Source organism: Phoca vitulina, unplaced genomic scaffold (assembly GCF_004348235.1).
Source record: "Phoca vitulina isolate PV1807 unplaced genomic scaffold, GSC_HSeal_1.0 scaffold3, whole genome shotgun sequence".
In the NCBI taxonomy this organism is placed as follows: domain Eukaryota; kingdom Metazoa; phylum Chordata; class Mammalia; order Carnivora; family Phocidae; genus Phoca; species Phoca vitulina.
Window position 1 is genome coordinate 51872974 of NW_022589706.1, and position 19309 is coordinate 51892282.

General features: G+C 38.9%; 1 protein-coding gene across 1 annotated transcript in view; it reads right to left on the reverse strand.

Annotated features, from left to right (window-relative positions):
• Window positions 1–945: 945 nt before the first annotated feature.
• GC (GC vitamin D binding protein) overlaps window positions 946–19309 on the reverse strand; it is a 39434-nt gene continuing 21070 nt past the window's right edge. The window contains exons 8-13 of the mRNA XM_032398215.1: window positions 11820–12022; window positions 10961–11090; window positions 10403–10500; window positions 8446–8578; window positions 3324–3378; window positions 946–1102 (exon numbers count right to left, since the gene is read on the reverse strand). Coding sequence (XP_032254106.1) covers window positions 3349–3378; window positions 8446–8578; window positions 10403–10500; window positions 10961–11090; window positions 11820–12022 — 594 coding nt within the window. The 3' untranslated portion in view covers window positions 946–1102; window positions 3324–3348. The remainder of the gene's footprint in view (window positions 1103–3323; window positions 3379–8445; window positions 8579–10402; window positions 10501–10960; window positions 11091–11819; window positions 12023–19309) is intronic.

Consider the following 19309-nt stretch of genomic DNA (forward strand, 5'->3'; position numbering starts at 1 on the left):
TTTGAGGTTAATTTCCCATTTTGGAATCTTTGTGGGAGGTAAGACTGGAACCTTCTACAGAAGCTGCAAGGGGACAGGCATTTTATTTCCCAGTTACTGGCAGCTAAAGTCTTGAGTATTTGACCTTGGCTTAGTTAATGAAATTCTTTCTGCTGAGAAGACTTAGAATCTTGAGGCATGACCAGGGATGATTTTGGTTAATGGGACTCCACTTATATTTGCTCTAAAATATGCTTCATCTCTACCATATAACTCTACATCTACCATGAGATAAATGTAAATTCCTTCAGGCAATTAGTTATAGAAGGTTTCCTTGGCTTGTATTGGTTTCAGAGAGGTGCTTATTCTAAAAGTATGATCATTTTTTCAAAACAAAACCTGTCAACTTAGAACATTGATTTTTTTTTTTTCCCCCCTGAGCAAAGAAAGCACATAGAAATAATATCCTATACACTGTACACGTGGTAAATTGAATTAAGCTGAAATCAGGTGTTTAGAATTTTGACCCAATAAATTTCTCTGAGGAGTCGTCTTTAGCAGAGCTAAAAATGTTCAGACCACAGAGATTTTTTATGCAAGGCAGATGTTACTTACTTAATGCCACACAGCCTGCAGCTGGGAGTACAAAGGTGTTCTCAGGAAGGTGGTGGTGGTGGTGGTTCTTTAAGAAGTGAGCTATCCCAGGCTATTTATGATAGAAGTCTGGCTAACTTTTCCTTAATGGTACCTATTAAGCCTGAGAAGCAATCAAGAAATGGACCTTAGGGTGTTGGGAATTTGAAAGTGGATACTTAATGTTGTGAATCTTCTAGAAAGACACAGCAGAGAGCTAGAAAAAAGCAGGGGTTCGTGAGGTTGGGGCTGCCTATCGCAGCATCTTTGTGAAAATCACAGGGACAGAGCTGAAGATCAGTGTTGTAACATTATCCTCAGTAAAATTTATGGTCTGCATTATATTTATTTTTATAGCAAATTATCAAACTTATTGTATAAAGAAAATGTAGCTGATAAAAAGCAGGGAGTATCCTCCTGGTCTCCCCAGGAGCTCTGGTTTTGCTTAGGTTAGGCCATCAGATATTCCCAGGTGGTTCCAACACCAGATCTATGAGAATAATGAAAATAAATGTTAGAAAAAGAGCTAATGGGCAACAATCATAATACCGCTCAGCAGATGTTTATAAGGTCTGGTTATTTTTTTGTTGAAAGAGAGACCTGGCTAACGACACATATTATCCACTATGACCCACCTGATGGGTCCAGAATAAAAATTAAGAAATTCCCAAGACCTGTATAGGAGGCCATCACTGTTATGTCAAGGTACATCATAGCTTTTCTTTCTTTCTTTGAATTAATGTTGTGTGTAACTTTGTGCTCAGAGAATGAATGGTTATGGCCAAAACAAAAAAATGCAGCAACCAATAGCACATGAGCCTCCCTGGTCATGGGACTGAGATAATAGGTTTTTTTTTTAGTGAAACAGTGTGAGTTTTTGTCCAATCCCCCTCTACTTTGTAATGAGGCACATATGATCCCCCCCGCCCCACCTTGGTTACCAAACCCACCAAGACATGACAGCAAAGTTATACCATAGTTCTGTTTGCACAGTGCAAGAAATTCCATGTTTCGTTGTCCTGAGTTTATGCCTTTGACGTGGGAGACCCGTTTGTGCTTTCCTCACTGGTTTCTCTCCTGGTGTAAGCACCTGGTTGTGCTGAGTGTGATTCTGGTAGTGTTTTCTATCCAACTTGAATCTGCAATGGGAGCCTATTCCTTTATCTGTTGGCAACCCAGGGAACACGCTTTCCAAAGCTGAAGGAAAAAGCTAACTGGCCTCGTGGGATTTATCAGGAGACTGTAATTCTCTCTCTAGTGGGGTATGCCACAATCAATTTTGGGGCTGGAAGAAAGAAAGTGATCAAGGGGACCAATAACGGTCAAGAGGACAACTCTGGTTTATAATATGCTTTTAGTTAAGAATGAAATTGCATCACACTGTTGGCTGGAAGCCCTGAATTGGAGGTGTACTTAAGGATGAGAACCTTTTGAGACCAAGGCTTCAGCTCCTCCATCTGCCGAAATACAGGCTTTCGTTGAGATAGAATGCAGAGCCAGCCACAGTTGGTTTAACGGTTTTAGGAACTGCTTCACACTCAACAGTACGTGCCCCTTCTGCCATGGGAGAGCTGACATGTTCTAGGAAGAGGAAACTCAGAAGAAAAGGGATCTATTCTAGAGCAATTTAAAACATGAAAAGACATGGATCTGGAGGAAACTCGTTTGAGTTTAGATTCACGTTATACGTAGTAGAAACAACAGCAGCAACGTTGCTGGTAGGACTGCCATTTCCTAGGCGTTTCTACACATCCCCTCCCTTTCATCATTACAACAAGGCGGAGAGATACTGTAATATCTTTTCACAGAAAAGGAAACTGGGCTTTAGGGAGTATAATAACTTGCTCACAAAGATAGATAGTTGGAGTGGGGGTTCTAATGTAGAGTGGGTAATTTCAAAAGTTTCCATGACCACCCCATTGTCCTGCTTCTCAGGATGTTAATTTTCTTTTTTACCATTTTATATTCAAAGAGTTTATATTGAAAGCCTGGATATGATGAAATGATTCAATTTCCTTAGTCAATGATCTTTGCTTCCATATCATTTTGAAGAATGTTGTCAATAAATCAAAATAACAGTCTTAGAGCATTAAAAACCTCTGTTCAATGAAGGTCTGAGATAAACCTAAATGATTTTCATCATTTTTTATCTCAAAAGTAATATCTTTAAAATGAATACAATTAAATCTGGAGAGAATAATTTTGTAATGTGCAGAGTTGAGGTCACCTTCGGTTTAAGGTATGGGGTTCTACTTTATGCTCTTAACATCCTCATGCATTTTTTAATGGGTGAAAGTGTAATATCTAAAATAAGCAAGTGATAATACTTCAAACATGTTGCTTTAATTTGAAAAATGCCTCTTTCCTCCTAAGAACCCTGTTGTCTTTAAGACTTGATGGACTCTGTCTTTAAACTGAGTCTTTAAACTTTGAATGCCTCAAAATTCCTGAAGTGATCTCCATGTTGTCATTATCTTAGATGTGAAGTTGTAATGGATATAGTACCAAGCCGGGGACCTGGATTCTAGGCCTAAATAGGTCAGAAGTTGGTTGTGTATATGCATATAAGTGCCTTAACCTTTCCATATGCTTAACGTTTTCACTGTAAAATGAGTTTGAATAGATGATAGTTAGAAAGGAGACTATTCAAATTGTTCTCAGATTTTTAAAATACAAATCTGGGTTCTTTGCTGCCTTTAAACTATACTTACCTAAGACCACACACATGCATCAGGACTATAGGATATTTTTCATTTCAACATCAATCTGAAATGAAAAAATGTTATCTAAGTCATAAAGTATTTCGAAGACTGTTGCAGAAGGTATACACAAATTTGAACCTTGCTTAGGGAAAAAGATTCTTGTCAAAAGTAGCTTTATATTAAACTTTTTATTAGCCATCATTCACATTTATTTAGTTTTATACTGTCCCTGCCCTTAGAATTTACAGTGTTCCAGGAAAAATAGACAAGAAAGAAATGACAATAGTTAATAAGTGCCAATTACTGGGTGTGCCCAGAATACTAAGGGCTAACAGAAGAGCTTGAGTCCAGGGAAGGATTCCCAAAGGTGGTAGGTGAGTCCTAAATTGAATCCTGAGACTTGATGAAAGATTTATCCAGGTTGGAGTGAGCATTAGGCAATCTGGGATGAGTCATTATGTGCAAAATCCTTGAGGTCAGAGCAAGCTGAATGTACTTGAAAAATTGCAAGTAGTTCAGGAGAACCAAAGCGGGAGGAACAAGTAGTAATGGTAGATCCAACTGGAAAGGAAGTCAAGGGTCCAAACTCTCTATTACAAAACTTTAGATGCAATGGAGATAGAGGAATGTACTATTTTGTGTTTTACAAAGGTTATTTTGACCTCTGTATAGAGATGAGGGTGGATGTGAGGTGTGGAAGGTGGTGGGACTGGAGACGGGAGACCAATTGGGACATTATAATGCAGGCAAAAGTTTGCCTAAACTTAAATACCAATAATGTAGAAATAAGTGGGGAGATAGAGATACTGAGGTGTTAGAATTGATAGGATTTATTATTGCTTGTGCCTCAACTTGTAGTAGTAGACGGGCATTATTTTAAAGGAAAAAAAACTGTCAAGCAAATATAGGGCAAGGAGATTTAATAAATTATATCCCAAATATTACAGGGTGACCGGACAAATACTCACACCAAGCACTGGGAATCAAAGTGAATGCTGTTCTAACATGAAGTCCCAGAGGCCAGCTCGTTAACCTAGCTGTGAGATTAGCGTAGAAAGACCATCTAAAGGGCTAATGCAAACCACAGAGGGTCTCCTCTCCCAGTGCTCCAAACAATCACGTGTGCAAGTGCCTCCACTCCATTTGTCCCCCTCTTCTCTAGAAGGTTTCTGAAAGATTGGCTATTCAGCAGCAGCACTGCTCTACATTTGCTGGGTATAAAGCAAGAACATCTTTGTAAGCCTGACTTTTCATCATTGTAATTGAAAATACAGTGTTTTTAAATGGCCATATGTTATAATAAAAATTCTGAAAAGCAACTCAAAAAAAAAAAAAACCAATGGACTTGAAGGAAGCATGTGTTGTGTGCAATTGTTCAGTTTGTCTTGTATGATGTCAAAAAGGAAAGTGTGTATATGGTTAAACAGATAACAAAAAGAGTAGGGAAGGGTTACAAAACTGCTGCTTTTCGACAGAATGTAAAAAAAAAAAATACTTAGTCCTTTTAATAATTGAGCGAGACTCAGCAAAATCTGCTGGTAATAACTTCTAAGTGAGGTAGTTTTATTTTTCTGGGATGAGGCAACCTAATTCAGCTGTTGTAGGTTAGTAGTAACAAAGGGACTGCTCAGTTGTTTTATGCTAAGCGTTTTAATGCTGAAAATGACCAAAATATTCTAGCAATCCAACTCCTCCAATTTTTATGTTTAGAATCTCACTTGGCTTGAATTTTCATGAAAGATGAACATGATCTATTTCTCAGCAGAATTTAAAGAATAGGCTTTTATTCTTCATCTGGAGTTCTAACTTTAAAATTGCTACAAACAAGATTGGCTAATAGGTTTGGCTCTACGGTGTGAATGTAGAAATTAGAAGAGAAATCAGAATCTCCCACGATATTAAACAGAACAACAAACAAGGTGATGTAGCTCAGTTTGGCAAACTGATTAGGACTTTGTTAGGTGCTATACAGTCAAAAACAAATAAAACTTCACTAAAATGTTAGTACTCAGAGACCAAACTTGCCTAACTTTTAAGTTTTTAAATTCCAGCTAACATGCAGTGTGATATTAGTTTCAGGTGTACAGTATAGTGATTCAGCACTCCCATACATCACCCAGTGCTCATCACATAGTGCTCCTTAATCCCCATCATCTGTTTAACCCATCCCCCCATCCACCTCCTCTCTGGTGACCATCAGTTTATTCTCCATAGTTAGAGGCAAACCAAGAAACACTCTTATTCTTCCCCCCCAACTTTGCTCATTTGTTTCATTTCTTAAATTCAACATAGCAGTGAAATCATATAGTACTTGTCCTTCTCTGACTTATTTCACTTAGAATAATACTCTCTAGCTCCAACATGTTGTTGCAAACGGCAAGATTTCATTCTTTTTTATGGCTCAGTAATATTCCATTGTGTATATATACCACCTCTTTATCCATTCATCCGTCGATGGATACTTGGACTGTTTTCATAATATGGCTATTGTAGATAATGCTGCTATAAACATAGGGATGCATGTGCCTCTTCAAATCAATATTTTTATATTCTTTGGGTAAATACCTAGTAGTGCAATTGCTGGGTCATAGAATAGTTCTATTTTTAACCTTTTGAGGAAACCATACTGTTTTCCAGAGTGGCTGTACCAGCTTGCATTCCCACCAACAGCGCAAGAGGGTTCCCCTTTCTTCACATCCTTGCCAACACATGTTGTTTCTTGTGTTGTTGATTTTAGCCATTTTGACAGTTGTGAGGTGGTATCTCCTTGTAGTTTTGATTTGTATTTCCCTGATATCCAGTGATTTTTTTTTTTAGCATATTTTCATATGTCTGTTGGCTATCCATATGGCTTCTTGGGCAGAAGACATGAATAGACTTTTTTTTTCAATTTTTTGATTGGATTATTCACTTTTTGGGTGGTGTCTTATAAGTTCTCTATATATTGGATACTAACCCTTTATCAGATGTATCACTTAAGACTTGGCTAACTTTTAAAAAGCCATTTTAGGTATAAAAGCTGCTATTGAGAAGAGAGACATTTTCTAGCTGATAAAGAAAACCAGACCAGTCAGTGGAAATCATGAGGGTAATACTGTGGCTTGTAGAAGAAAGCTCTCATAAATGAGGCCACCAGGCAGTGAAATAGGCTGCCTCTAGGAGAAAATAAATTGATTATAGACATTTACGTGTGGGCTGAATGACCTCTGGAAGGAATTAGTGGAGTGAAAAGTTCTACTAGATGATCTTTATAGTTTTTTTCTGACATTTAAACTTTTGTAATTTCTACTAAGTTCTTAGATATTTTCAAATGTGCTCTAATAGAATACTAGAAATAGAAAAAATAATAGAACAAGATGAAACCAAACTTTTGTCACTTTCATGGTTTAAATGAAGATCTTTCAAGAATTTATATGAATTTGTCCAGCTTATAGAAGAGGACTTCTAATTGACACTAAATTATTAGCCTAAATATTGACTTCCACTGTAGTTCTTTTCATGTAAAAACACAAAAATGACAGGTCAAGAATGGATCATAATTGCTTCTTCCCCAACACATGACAAAATAAACAATAGTAAAATCAGTCAAATCTCAACAGCCACTGCCAGAGTAAGAAAGGGATATAATTTAATATCATGAGCTTCAGAAAGAGGTGAGCAAAGGAAGAAGATATTTTGGTTTGGCATAGAGTTGTTCTTAACCCTGCCTCTGTATTCCAGAAGTGGAATGGGTCAGACAACACAGTTCTTGGAATGATCACTAAAACCACCAAATTAGCAGTAAAGTGAATGAAATGTTGTCTTTTTGACTCTTCTAAATAATTGATATGATTGCAGGGGAGGAACAGGTCAAACGGAGGATGTGAATGGGATTACTATATCTGAAAAAGGCCAACAGAACCTCTCCCCATGGAATAGGATAGATACTGACTTGGAGGAGGACATCCTAGCTTAAAACATTGAACAAAATCTCAGAGTATGACCAGATCTACCTGCAGCGGACCTACGTGTCCTAAATTGGGCTCTCCTCCCCTCCTTTATACTTTCAGCCGACATAAAGGTAGGGCACTAAGTACCTGCCTCACGCTGGCTTATAGGAGAAAGCCGGTAGGCTCAGAGGTAGTGAAAAGGATACACTAACAGACTACAGAAAAAAAGTCTGGCTGGAAATGCCTCTGTCATGCACAATGTAAAAAAAATAAATGATCTGGCATCTATGCAAATTACATTTAAGGGACAGAAGGAAAGCTAGAGAGGAGGGGAATAAGGGAAAGGGAATGGAGGAGCAGGGGGATTAACATTATTAACATTTAAAGAAAAATGAACCCAAGCTAATTTCTTTAGCTTTTAAAGTTTGGAAGCAAATCGATAGCATCTAAAAAAATTTGGTAATGAGAAATGACTGCATCTTAACTTTTAGAACCTCTTACTCTAAAGACACATCAGTGACCGTTAATTTTCAGTTGCATTTTTTTCTTAAAACAAAATTAAATTTTTATAATTGAGAGAAGGTGTGTGATCCAGGTTTCTAAAAGTATTTCTGTCTACTGATACCTATATGCATGTACATATATGAAGTAAAATTCACAAAATATTTACCCTTACTGTGTGAGATGGACTCTTTCTACCGTATTTTTTTTTTTATTTTAAAAAGGTGTTAATGTTACAACCTTCAGTTTGAAAAACACTGCAGTGTATTTTTTTTTTTTTTTAAGATTTTATTTATTTGACAGAGAGAGACACAGCGAGAGAGGGAACACAAGCAGGGGGAGTGGGAGAGGGAGAAGCAGGCTTCCTGCGGAGCAGGGAGCCCAATGCGGGACTGGATCCCAGGACCCTGGGATCATGACCTGAGCCGAAGGCAGACACTTAATGACTGAGCCACCCAGGCGCCCCTGAAGTGTACTTTAACACAAGGGTTTATGAATATAGGCAACAAAGTTTTGCAACTGCCTCAATTTGCTTTTAAATTAACATAACAAGGAAACAGTAATTGTTTTGTCTTTCTCATGAAAGTGTCAGGAAAAGTCTGCCACATAATGGCATTTTAGTAACAAAGGAATGAGCCAGTTTGAGTAAAGAAATTCTTAAAATACTGTGCAGTGCTAAGTAGAGGGTTAGATTTTCTTACCTCTGAATCACAGTAGAGAGGAGGTGAGTTTATGGAACAGCACTTGGAGGCCAAGTCTGAGCGCTTGTCAATCAGCCCTTGGAGTTCCACCGCACTGGCATCAGGCAGTTGTGCTCTTAATTGCTCTGCTAGTCTGAAAGGCCATATTTATGTAAGGTTTTACTAGATGTATTTTATAAACCTTTCTGATGCAAGATGATAACCCACTTCAGGTCTTTTACAATAGAAAAATGGAAATAGTTGCTCTTAAACTTCAGATCTGTGGAGTGATTTTTAGCGACTCAATTCAAGGTTAGAAAGTGAAATCTCCACATCTCTTTTAAGACCCTAAAAGTAAACTTAAAATTTGTCGCTGGATTTGAATTCTGGTCTTTCCCCTTTCATTTGCTCCATTATATTAACATGGATCCCTTCCTCTCCTATTCTTCCTGACTTTTCATCTCTCCAGTGCTAGATTTCAAGCTTCTTAAAGAGTATTTCCCTCATGGAACTTTATGCCACCTTAATACTTTTTCTCTTCTCTCATTTTACACAATTTCCTCCTCAGTGTACCTACTTCTCAACTGGCTATGTTGGAGAAACACAAAAAAGGTCAGAAACTTTGGCTCTTGTTTTTAGCTCTACTATCAATTAACTTTCCATCTAGTTTTCAAGATGGTGCTAGGACTCGAGTCCTCTGGATTGTCTGTAGAATCTTGGTATCTCTCTACTCTTATAATGGGCAATTCAGCCTGGTTTTAGGACCATCTCCAGGAACTACTTGCCAGCCTAGTTGTGGGCAATGGGAGGTGGTAGAAACCCAAATTTACCTAGTTGCGGTAAGGTGGATGCTGGGAAGGGACAAGAGGGTGAGGGGGACTAGTTTACTCATAATAGCGTTACTGAAAAGAGTCGGTCCCAGTTGGAAGAGGAGGCAAGTCAGACCAAAAGGAACTCAGAGAATGGAGAAAGAAAAAGTGTGGGTATGTGTGTGTACACTTGTGCAGGATTTCAAATACCTCGATGCAGTTGTCTCAATTTTTGATTTCATAACCCAAAGGTCAATGCTACTTCATTGCTATTTTTAATGTATTGAGATTATATAAATTGTCAGTTGCCCAAGGAAACACTGGGGTACAAAACTTGTATTATCTGTTTAATGTTATTCTATACTGTTTTCTGATAATTGGGGAAATAAGCATTTTGAACTTAAGGCTTTCACAATTTTTCATTTTCTTTTAGAGCTTTGCTAAAGTAGGCTTCAGGGGGGTCATTGAAGGAGGTGACCTACTTTTGGAATTCTTAGTTCTTTTTGTGGAGTTCTATTTGTGCTTGCTTTAGGCCTATGTTGATCAAGATGATTTGAAATGGATCTAAGAAATCTACTTAATGAAGTTGGGAATGCCATGGATCTTTAGGAACCCAGTAAAATTCATTTCACTAGTATGGTCTTTCTTCTCTTGGGAAACATGACTATTGACTCTTGTACAACATTACTGATGATTAATTATTTTCAATTTGTAAAGAATACATGCTGGTTATGGGTGGTATCACACTTGATTGAGAGTTTGGGTTGTCTTGTCAGACACAATATGCCACCAAGTTAGGTAACCTTTTTCCGCAGTTTTACAGTTCAATTATGTGTGGCGACATCTACATAAGTTTTAGGGCAAGAATGTTGATGAACTCTGGGCTAATTTGGTGTTTTTTGAATCAAGTTCCTGCAGGTCTTGCAATTTATACTGCTGTGGCTGTGTTCTAATTGATCTCCCCTGATACACATGACTTTTTTCCCCTCTGAAAAGAACTCCATTTCTTCCTACATAGATACTAGATTCTACTTTTTAAAACTCTTGATTGCACCTCTTCTTTCTGTTGCTCACTTACCACATCTTAATCTTCAACTATACTCTGAAATCACAATACCAAACTACTAATATTGATAAATGTAGACAAAACAGCCAGAAAAGTCCCTTACTTTTTCTTATACTCAGTAAAAGTGTTTTCTGAATAATCTGCACATAGTTTTTGTCCCTTGTCAATGAAAGAAGATAATTCCTTTTTCAGTTGAGGGCCCTGTAAGAAAACAATTACATACAAAATTATTTGTCTTGAAGCATTGTTCTAGAAGAACATTAAATCAGAATTCTGTTTAATGTATTAGTATGTGGGTTTGTTATCTACACCAGACATTGGCAAACATTCTTTTCATAAGGCCAGATAGTAAATATTTTAGGTTTTGTAAGCTATATATAGTTTCTTTTGTAATTACTCAACTCTGCCAATATGGCACAAAAGCAACTCTAAACAATGTGCAAACAAGGAGTAAGGCTGGGTTGTAGCGAAACTTTATGAACACTGAATTTTGAGTTTCACATTTTTGTGTTGTAAAATTAAAAACCATTTAAAAATAGAAGACCATTCTCTGCTCACAGGCCATACAGCACAGGCACTGGGTCCGATTTGGCCCATGAGCTACAGTTTTCCAACCCTTGACTTCTACCAAGGTTGGCAAAGAAAATGTAGCGAGGGGTACCTGAGCATTCATACAGCCCGTAGCATCTTCAGAGTCACAGCATTCGGCAAGGCTTTTGAAGGTTGGCTCAAGTATTTTACTGAGGAATACTTCTGGAAGATGAGTTCTCCTACTTAATTCAAATGTGTACCTGGCATGAGAGGGAAAGGAGCGAGTACTTTTTAACATGAGTAGACTTGTGTATGTGTGTCGTGTTTGAAATTGGATCTCTGTTATAAAGGCTGATCACCTGGCTTCTGCATCTTAATTAGAAATAAAAGGTTTAGGTAAAACTGACTCCAAATCAACAGGTTTGGGATTAATATTCTCATCAAAATGCAAATTATTAGTAGTTGCTTTGGAGCTATTCTGACTAGTTAATAATTAAAGCTTTATGTGTACTATATATACACATGTATATATTATATATAAACATCTATTTCAAATGCATATGGAGCTAGCTTTTGTGTAACTATAATATAATGAACACAACATAAAGCATCAAGTAGGTACCGGGAATGGCTTTTCTGTGGAAGTAGATTTGTGTCAATCCTTCCATTGTCTTATTCCATTGCGCTCTGTGCATTTATGAAAATATTTAGACAAATATACATTAGTCTAAAGTTTAAATTCTGATCTCTAATATTGGTCATTTTCCGACTTGTTAATCCAACCTGTCTGTGAAATATTTCTATGCCACGGATATGCACATACCCGTAGCTTATGCAGCTCACGGTCTATGCAACATATGGCCTATTTTAGTTCTTCATTGGATGAAAACAGATAAATGGGAAGAAATGGCAAACCTTTAATTTGTCACTTAGTGCTAGTGAATATCAATACCGTCATGAAAAAAATTACTCCGATCAACTCTACTTACTGATCTATGGCTTTGGCATTCCCTTTGTCACACACGTCTGTATTTGTGGGCCACTCGATGGCTGGCAGCTCAGGTGTTGGGGCAGCTGGCAGGAAGTAAGTGCACACAAACACGTCCATGGGGGTTTTTTCTTGACAACAGTCCTTAAACTTAGAATTCTTTGTGGATAAGTTGTCACAGATTTTTACTGTGTATTCAGGCAGCTATAAAAGCAATTGTGAGTTTGTGCATTGTTAGTTTCCTGGTTTGCCTCATTAAAAATAAGGCTTAGCCAAAGATACAAATGTAGTGATCCAAAGGGGTACGTGCACCCCAATGTTTATAGCAGCAATGTCCACAACAGCCAAACTATGGAAAGAGCCAAGATGTCCATCAACAGATGAATGCATAAAGAAGATGTGGTATATATATACACAATGGAATATTATGCAGCCATCAAAAGGAATGAGATCTTGCCATTTGCAACAACGTGGATGGAACTAGAGGGTATTATGCTAAGCGAAATAAGTCAATCAGAGAAATACAAGTATCATATGAACTCACTGATATGAGGAATTCTTAATCTCAGGAAACAAACTGAGGGTTGCTGGAGTGGTGGGGGGTGGGAGGGATGGGGTGGCTGGGTGATAGACATTGGGGAGGGTATGTGCTATGGTGAGCGCTGTGAATTGTGTAAGACTGATGAATCACAGACCTGTACCCCTGAAACAAGTAATACATTATATGTTAAAAAAGTAGGAAGGGAAAAATGAAGGGGGGGAAATTGGAGGGGGAGACGAACTATGAGAGACTGTGGACTCTGAGAAACAAAGTGAGGGTTCTAGAGGGGAGGGGAGTGGGGGGGATGGGTTAGCCTGGTGATGGGTATTAAAGAGAGCACGTATTGAATGGAGCCCTGGGTGTTATATGCAAACAATGAATCATGGAACACTACATCAAAAACTAATGATGTAACGTATGGTGATTAACATAACATAATAAAATAAAATTAAGAAAAATAAGGCTTAGGTAGGCTTACAAGCCTTGGCCTGGTATGTATGAAAGGTTCTAAGTCAGGTTATAGAAAAACACCTATTAACACAGACCTGTTTTCTTAGAGGAAAAAGACCACGCAATACAATATACCTATTTCTAAAGAGGTCCAAAGATTTAGAGTAACCTTTATCTAAAGCAACTGTTCAAATTCATATCTGCTTAGGGGCGCGGAGCAAGATGGCGGAGGAGTAGGACACCTGGATTTCGTCTCCTCTCAGGAATTCAGCTGGATAGGGATCAAACCATTCTGAACACCTACAAACTCAACAGGAGATCGAAGAAAAGAATAGCAACAACTCTCTGAACAGAAAAGCGACCACTTTCTGGAAGGTAGGACGTGCGGAGAAGTGAATCCGAGGCGTTATTCGGGAGGATAGACGGCGGGGGAGGGGCCTCCGTCGGCCGCTTCTGGCAAGTGATAGAGCCACGGAGCACAAAATCGGAACTTTTAGAAGTCTGCTCCGCTGAGGGACGTCACTCTGGTGGCGAAGTGGGGGGTGGAACCCTCGCGGGACAGTGTGGTCTCAGGACCCTCGGGGTCACAGGAAGACCGGGGGTGCCTGAGTGCGGCAGAGCTCCCAGGTATTGGAGCAGGGAAGCCGGCTGCAGAGATGGAGCCCAGGCGCGGGCTCTCAGCTCGGGGTTGCTATAAACCGTGATCCGCGGCACAGTCAGGCCACTGCTCCTCCAGCAGGGACCCAACAAGTGACAGATCCGGGGAGACTCACCTTCTTCCCCCGGGAGGAGAGGTGCGGGAGCGCACTGCGGGGATCTGCTGGGTTTGGAGACTCCACCCGGGGTCGGGTGCCAGATAGAAAGGCGCGGTCACAGGCCGGGTGAGCCCGGAGTGTGGCCGGAGGCCGGGGAGAAGGGAGTGACTGACTGCTTTTCTCTGGGGGCTCACTGAGGAGCGGGACCCCGAGTTCTCGGCTCTGCCGGGGCGGAGACTGGGAGGCCGCCATTTTCACTCTCCGCCTCCAAAGCTGTACGGAAAGCTTGCAGGGAACAAAAGCTCCGGAGAGCAAACCCGAGCAGATTACTTAGCCCGGACCGGCAAGGGCGGGGCAATTCTGCCTCCAGCAAAGACATTTGGGAACCACGGCAACAGGCCCCTCCCCCAGAAGATCAGCGAGAATAGCCAGCCAAGACCAAGTTTACCGATCAATGAGAACGGCAGAACTCCAGTGCTAGGGGAATACTGCACATAGAATTCATGGCTTTTTTACCATGATTCTTTAGTCTTTCAAAGTTAATTATTATTTTGGTTTTTTTAACTGTCTTTTTTTCTTTTTTTTTGAATTTTTCTTTTTCCCTTTTTCAACCAACATCTTATCAATCCCTTTTTAAAAAAAAAAAAAACATTTTTATTTTTCATTTTTAAAGTCATATTCTATCCCTTCATAGTAGTTACCCGTATTTTTGGCATATATATATAAGTTGTTCTCTCTTTAAAATCTTGAGATAGTTTCTTCTAACAGATCAAAATATACTCTAAATCTCTAGTGTATGGTTTTTTTCTATTCCCCTGCCTGATCACATTCTCTCCCTTTTTTCTTTTTTTTTTTTAATCCTCTTCTTTCTTTTTTCAAACAACTTATCAAATCCTTTTTTAAAAAATTTTTTATAATTTCCATCTTTACAGTCATATTCCATCCCTTCATCATATCAACCCTTATTTTTGTACATATATAAGTTTTTCTTTCTTTAAAGTTTTGGGAGGGACTTTCTTTTAACAGACCAAAATACACCCAAAATCTAGTGTGTGGCACTGATCTATAATCCAGCCTGATCATATTTGATCACATTCTGTTTTTGTTTTGTTTTGTTTTGTTCTGCTTTTGTTTGTTTTTATCTTTATCTTTTTCTTTTTTCTTTTTTTCTTTCCTTTTCTTTTTTCTCTCTTTCCCTTTCTTTTCCCACTGCTTCAGGTCTTTTCTGATTTGTTTAGAGTATATTTTCTGGGGACGTTGTTACCCTGCTAGCATTTTGTTCTCATTAATCTATTCTCCTCTGCACAAAATGACAAGATGGAAAAAATCACCTCAACAAAAAGAACAAGAGGTAGTACTGACTGCCAGGGACCTACTCAATACGGACATTAGTACGATGTCAGATCTAGAGTTCAGAATCATCACTTTAAAGATACTAGCTGGGCTTGAAAAAAACATGGAAGTTATTAGAGAAACCCTTTCTGGAGAAGTAAAAGAACTAAAATCTAACCAAGTAGAAATCAAAAAGGCTATCAATGAGGTGCAATCAAATATGGGGGCGCTAACTGCTAGGATAAATGAGGCAGAAGAAAGAATCAGTGAGATAGAAGACCAAATGATGGAAAATAAAGAAGCTGAGAAAAAGAGAGATAAACAACTACTGGATCACAAGGGCAGAATTCGAGAGATAAACGATACCATAAGACGAAACAACATTAGAATAATTGGGATCCCAGAAGAAGAAGAAAGAGAGAGAGGGGCAGAAGGTATAATGGAGCAAATTATAGCAGAGAACTTCCCTAATTTGGGGAAGGAAACAGGCATCAAAATCCAGGAAGCACAGAGAACCCCTCTCAAAATCAATAAAAATAGGTCAACACCCTGACATCTAATAGTAAAACTTACCAGTCTCAGAGACAAAGAGAAAATCCTGAAAGCAGCTCGGGAGAAGAGATATGTAACCTACAATGGTAGAAACATTAGATTGGCAACAGACTTATCCACAGAGACCTGGCAGGCCAGAAAGGACTGGCAGGACATATTCAGAGCACTAAATGAGAAAAATATGCAGCCAAGAATACTATAACCAGCTAGGCTGTCATTGAAAATTGAAGGAGAGATAAAAAGCTTCCAGGACAAACAAAAACTAAAGGAATTTGCAAACACGAAACCAGCCCTACAACAAATCTTGAAAGGGATCCTCTAAGCAAAGAGAGAGCCTAAAAGCAACATAGACCAGAAAGGAACACAGACAATATACAGTAACAGTCACTTTACAGGCAATACAATGGCACTGAATTCCTATCTTTCAATAGTTACCCTGAATGTAAATGGGCTAAATGCCCCAATCAAAAGACACACGCTATCAGATTGGATTAAAAAACAAGACCCATCGATATGCTGTCTGCAAGAGACTCATTTTAGACCCAAAGACACCCCCAGATTGAAAGTGAGGGGGTGGAAAACCATTTACCACGCTAATGGACACCAAAAGAAAGCTGGGGTGGCAATCCTTATATCAGACAAATTAGATTTTAAACCAAAGACTGTAATAAGAGATGAGGAAGGACACTATCTCCTACTTAAAGGGTCTATCCAACAAGAAGATCTAACAATTGTAAATATCTATGCCCCTAACATGGGAGCAGCCAATTATATAAGGCAATTAATAACAAAAGCAAAGAAACACATCGACAACAATACAATAATAGTGGGGGACTTTAACACCCCCCTCACTGAAATGGACAGATCATCTAAGCAAAAGATCAACAAGGAAATAAAGACTTTAAATGACACACTGGACCAAATGGACTTCACAGACATATTCAGAACATTCCATCCCAAAGCAATGGAATGCACATTCTTCTCTAGTGCCCATGGAACATTCTCCAGAATAGATCACATCCTAGGTCATAAATCAGGTCTCAACCGGTACCAGAAGATTGGGATCATCCCCTGCCTATTTTCAGACCACAATGCTTTGAAACTAGAACTCAATCACAAGAGGAAAGTCGGAAAGAACTCAAATACATGGAGGCTAAAGAGCATCCTACTGAAGAATGAATGGGTCAACCAGGAAATTAAAGAAGAATTAAAAAAATTCATGGAAACCAATGAAAATGAAAACACAACTATTCAAAATCTTTGGGATACAGCAAAGGCAGTCCTAAGAGGAAAGTATATAGCAATACAAGCCTTTCTCAAGAAACAAGAAAGGTCTCAAGTACACAACCTAACCCTACACCTAAAGGAGCTGGAGAAAGAACAGCAAATAAAGCCTAAACCCAGCAGGAGAAGAGAAATAATAAAGATCAGAGCAGAAATCAATGAAATAGAAACCAAAAGAACAGTAGAACAGATCAACGAAACTAGGAGCTGGTTCTTTGAAAGAATTAACAAGATTGATAAGCCCCTGGCCAGACTTATCAAAAAGAAAAGAGAAATGACCCAAATCAACAAAATCATGAATGAAAGAGGAGAAATCACAACCAACACCAAAGAAATACAAACAATTATAAGAACATATTATGAGCAACTCTATGCCAGCAAATTAGATAACCTGGAAGTAATGGATGCATTCCTAGAGATGTATCAACTACCAAAACTGAACCAGGAAGAAATAGAAAACCTGAACAGACCTATAACCACTAAGGAAATTGAAGCAGTCATCAAAAATCTCCCAAAACACAAAAGCCCAGGGCCAGATGGCTTCCCAGGGGAATTCTACCAAACATTTCAAGAAGAATTAATACCTATCCTTCTGAAACTGTTCCAAAAAATAGAAATGGAAGGAAAACTTCCAAACTCATTTTATGAGGCCAGCATTACCTTGATCCCAAAACCAGACAAAGACCCCATCAAAAAGGAGAATTACAGACCAATATCCCTGATGAACATGGATGCAAAAATTCTCACCAAAATACTAGCCAATAGGATCCAACAGTACATTAAAAGGGTTATTCACCACGACCAAGTCGGATTTATCCCTGGGCTGCAAGGTTGGTTCAACATCCGCAAATCAATCAACGTGATACAATACATTAACAAAAGAAAGAACAAGAATCATATGATCCTCTCAATAGATGCAGAAAAAGCATTTGACAAAGTACAGCATCCTTTCTTGATCAAAACTCTTCAGAGTATAGGGATAGAGGGTACATACCTCAATATCATAAAAGCCATCTATGAAAAACCTACAGCGAATATCATTCTCAATGGGGAAAAACTGAGAGCTTTCCCCCTAAGGTCAGGAACGCGGCAGGGATGTCCACTATCACCACTGCTATTCAACATAGTATTGGAAGTCCTAGCCACAGCAATCAGACAACAAAAAGAAATCAAAGGCATCCAAATCGGCAAAGAAGAAGTCAAACTCTCACTCTTTGCAGATGATATGATACTTTATGTGGAAAATCCCAAAGACTCCACCCCAAAACTGCTAGAACTCATACAGGAATTCAGTCAAGTGGCAGGATATAAAATCAATGCACAGAAGTCAGTGGCATTCCTATACACCAACAACAAGTCAGAAGAAAGAGAAATTAAGGAGTCGATCCCATTTACAATTGCACCCAAAACCATAAGATACCTAGGAATCAATCTAACCAAAGAGGCAAAGGATCTGTACTCAGAAAACTATAAAATACTCATGAAAGAAATTGAGGAAGACTCAAAGAAATGGAAAAACGTTCCATGCTCATGGATTGGAAGAACAAATATTGTGAAGATGTCAATCCTACCTAGAGCAATCTACACATTCAATGCAATCCCCATCAAAATACCATCCACTTTCTTCAAAGAAATGGAACAAATAATCCTAAAATTTGTATGGAACCAGAAAAGACCCCGCATAGCCAGAGGAATGTTGAAAAAGAAAAGCAAAGCTGGCGGCATCACAATTCCGGACTTCCAGCTCTACTACAAAGCGGTCATCATCAAGACAGTATGGTACTGGCACAAAAACAGACACACAGATCAATGGAACAGAATAGAGAGCCCAGAAATGGACCCTCAACTCTATGGTCAACTAATCTTTGACAAAGCAGGAAAGAATGTCCAATGGAAAAAAGACAGTCTCTTCAACAAATGGTGTTGGGAAAATTGGACAGCCACATGCAGAAGAATGAAACTGGACCATTTCCTTACACCACACACAAAAATAGACTCAAAATGGTTGAAAGACCTCAATGTGAGACAGGAGGCCATCAAAATCCTAAAGGAGAACACAGGCAGCAACCTCTTCGACCTCAGCCGCAGCAACTTCTTCCTAGAAACATCGCCAAAGGCAAGGGAAGCAAGGGCAAAAATGAACTATTGGGACTTCATCAAGATAAAAAGCTTTTGCAAAGCAAAGGAAACAGTCAACAAAACCAAAAGACAACTGACAGAATGGGAGAAGATATTTGCAAATGACATATCAGATAAAGGGCTAGTATCCAAAATCTATAAAGAACTCATCAAACTCAACACCAAAAGAACAAAGAATCCAATCAAGAAATGGGCAGAAGACATGAACAGACATTTTTCCAAAGAAGACATCCAAATGGCCAACAGACACATGAAAAAGTGTTCAATATCGCTCGGCATCAGGGAAATCCAAATCAAAACCTCAATGAGATACCACCTCACACCAGTCAGAATGGCTAAAATTAACAAGTCAGGAAATGACAGATGTTGGCGGGGATGCGGAGAAAGGGGAACCCTCCTACACTGTTGGTGGGAATGCAAGCTGGTGCAGCCACTCTG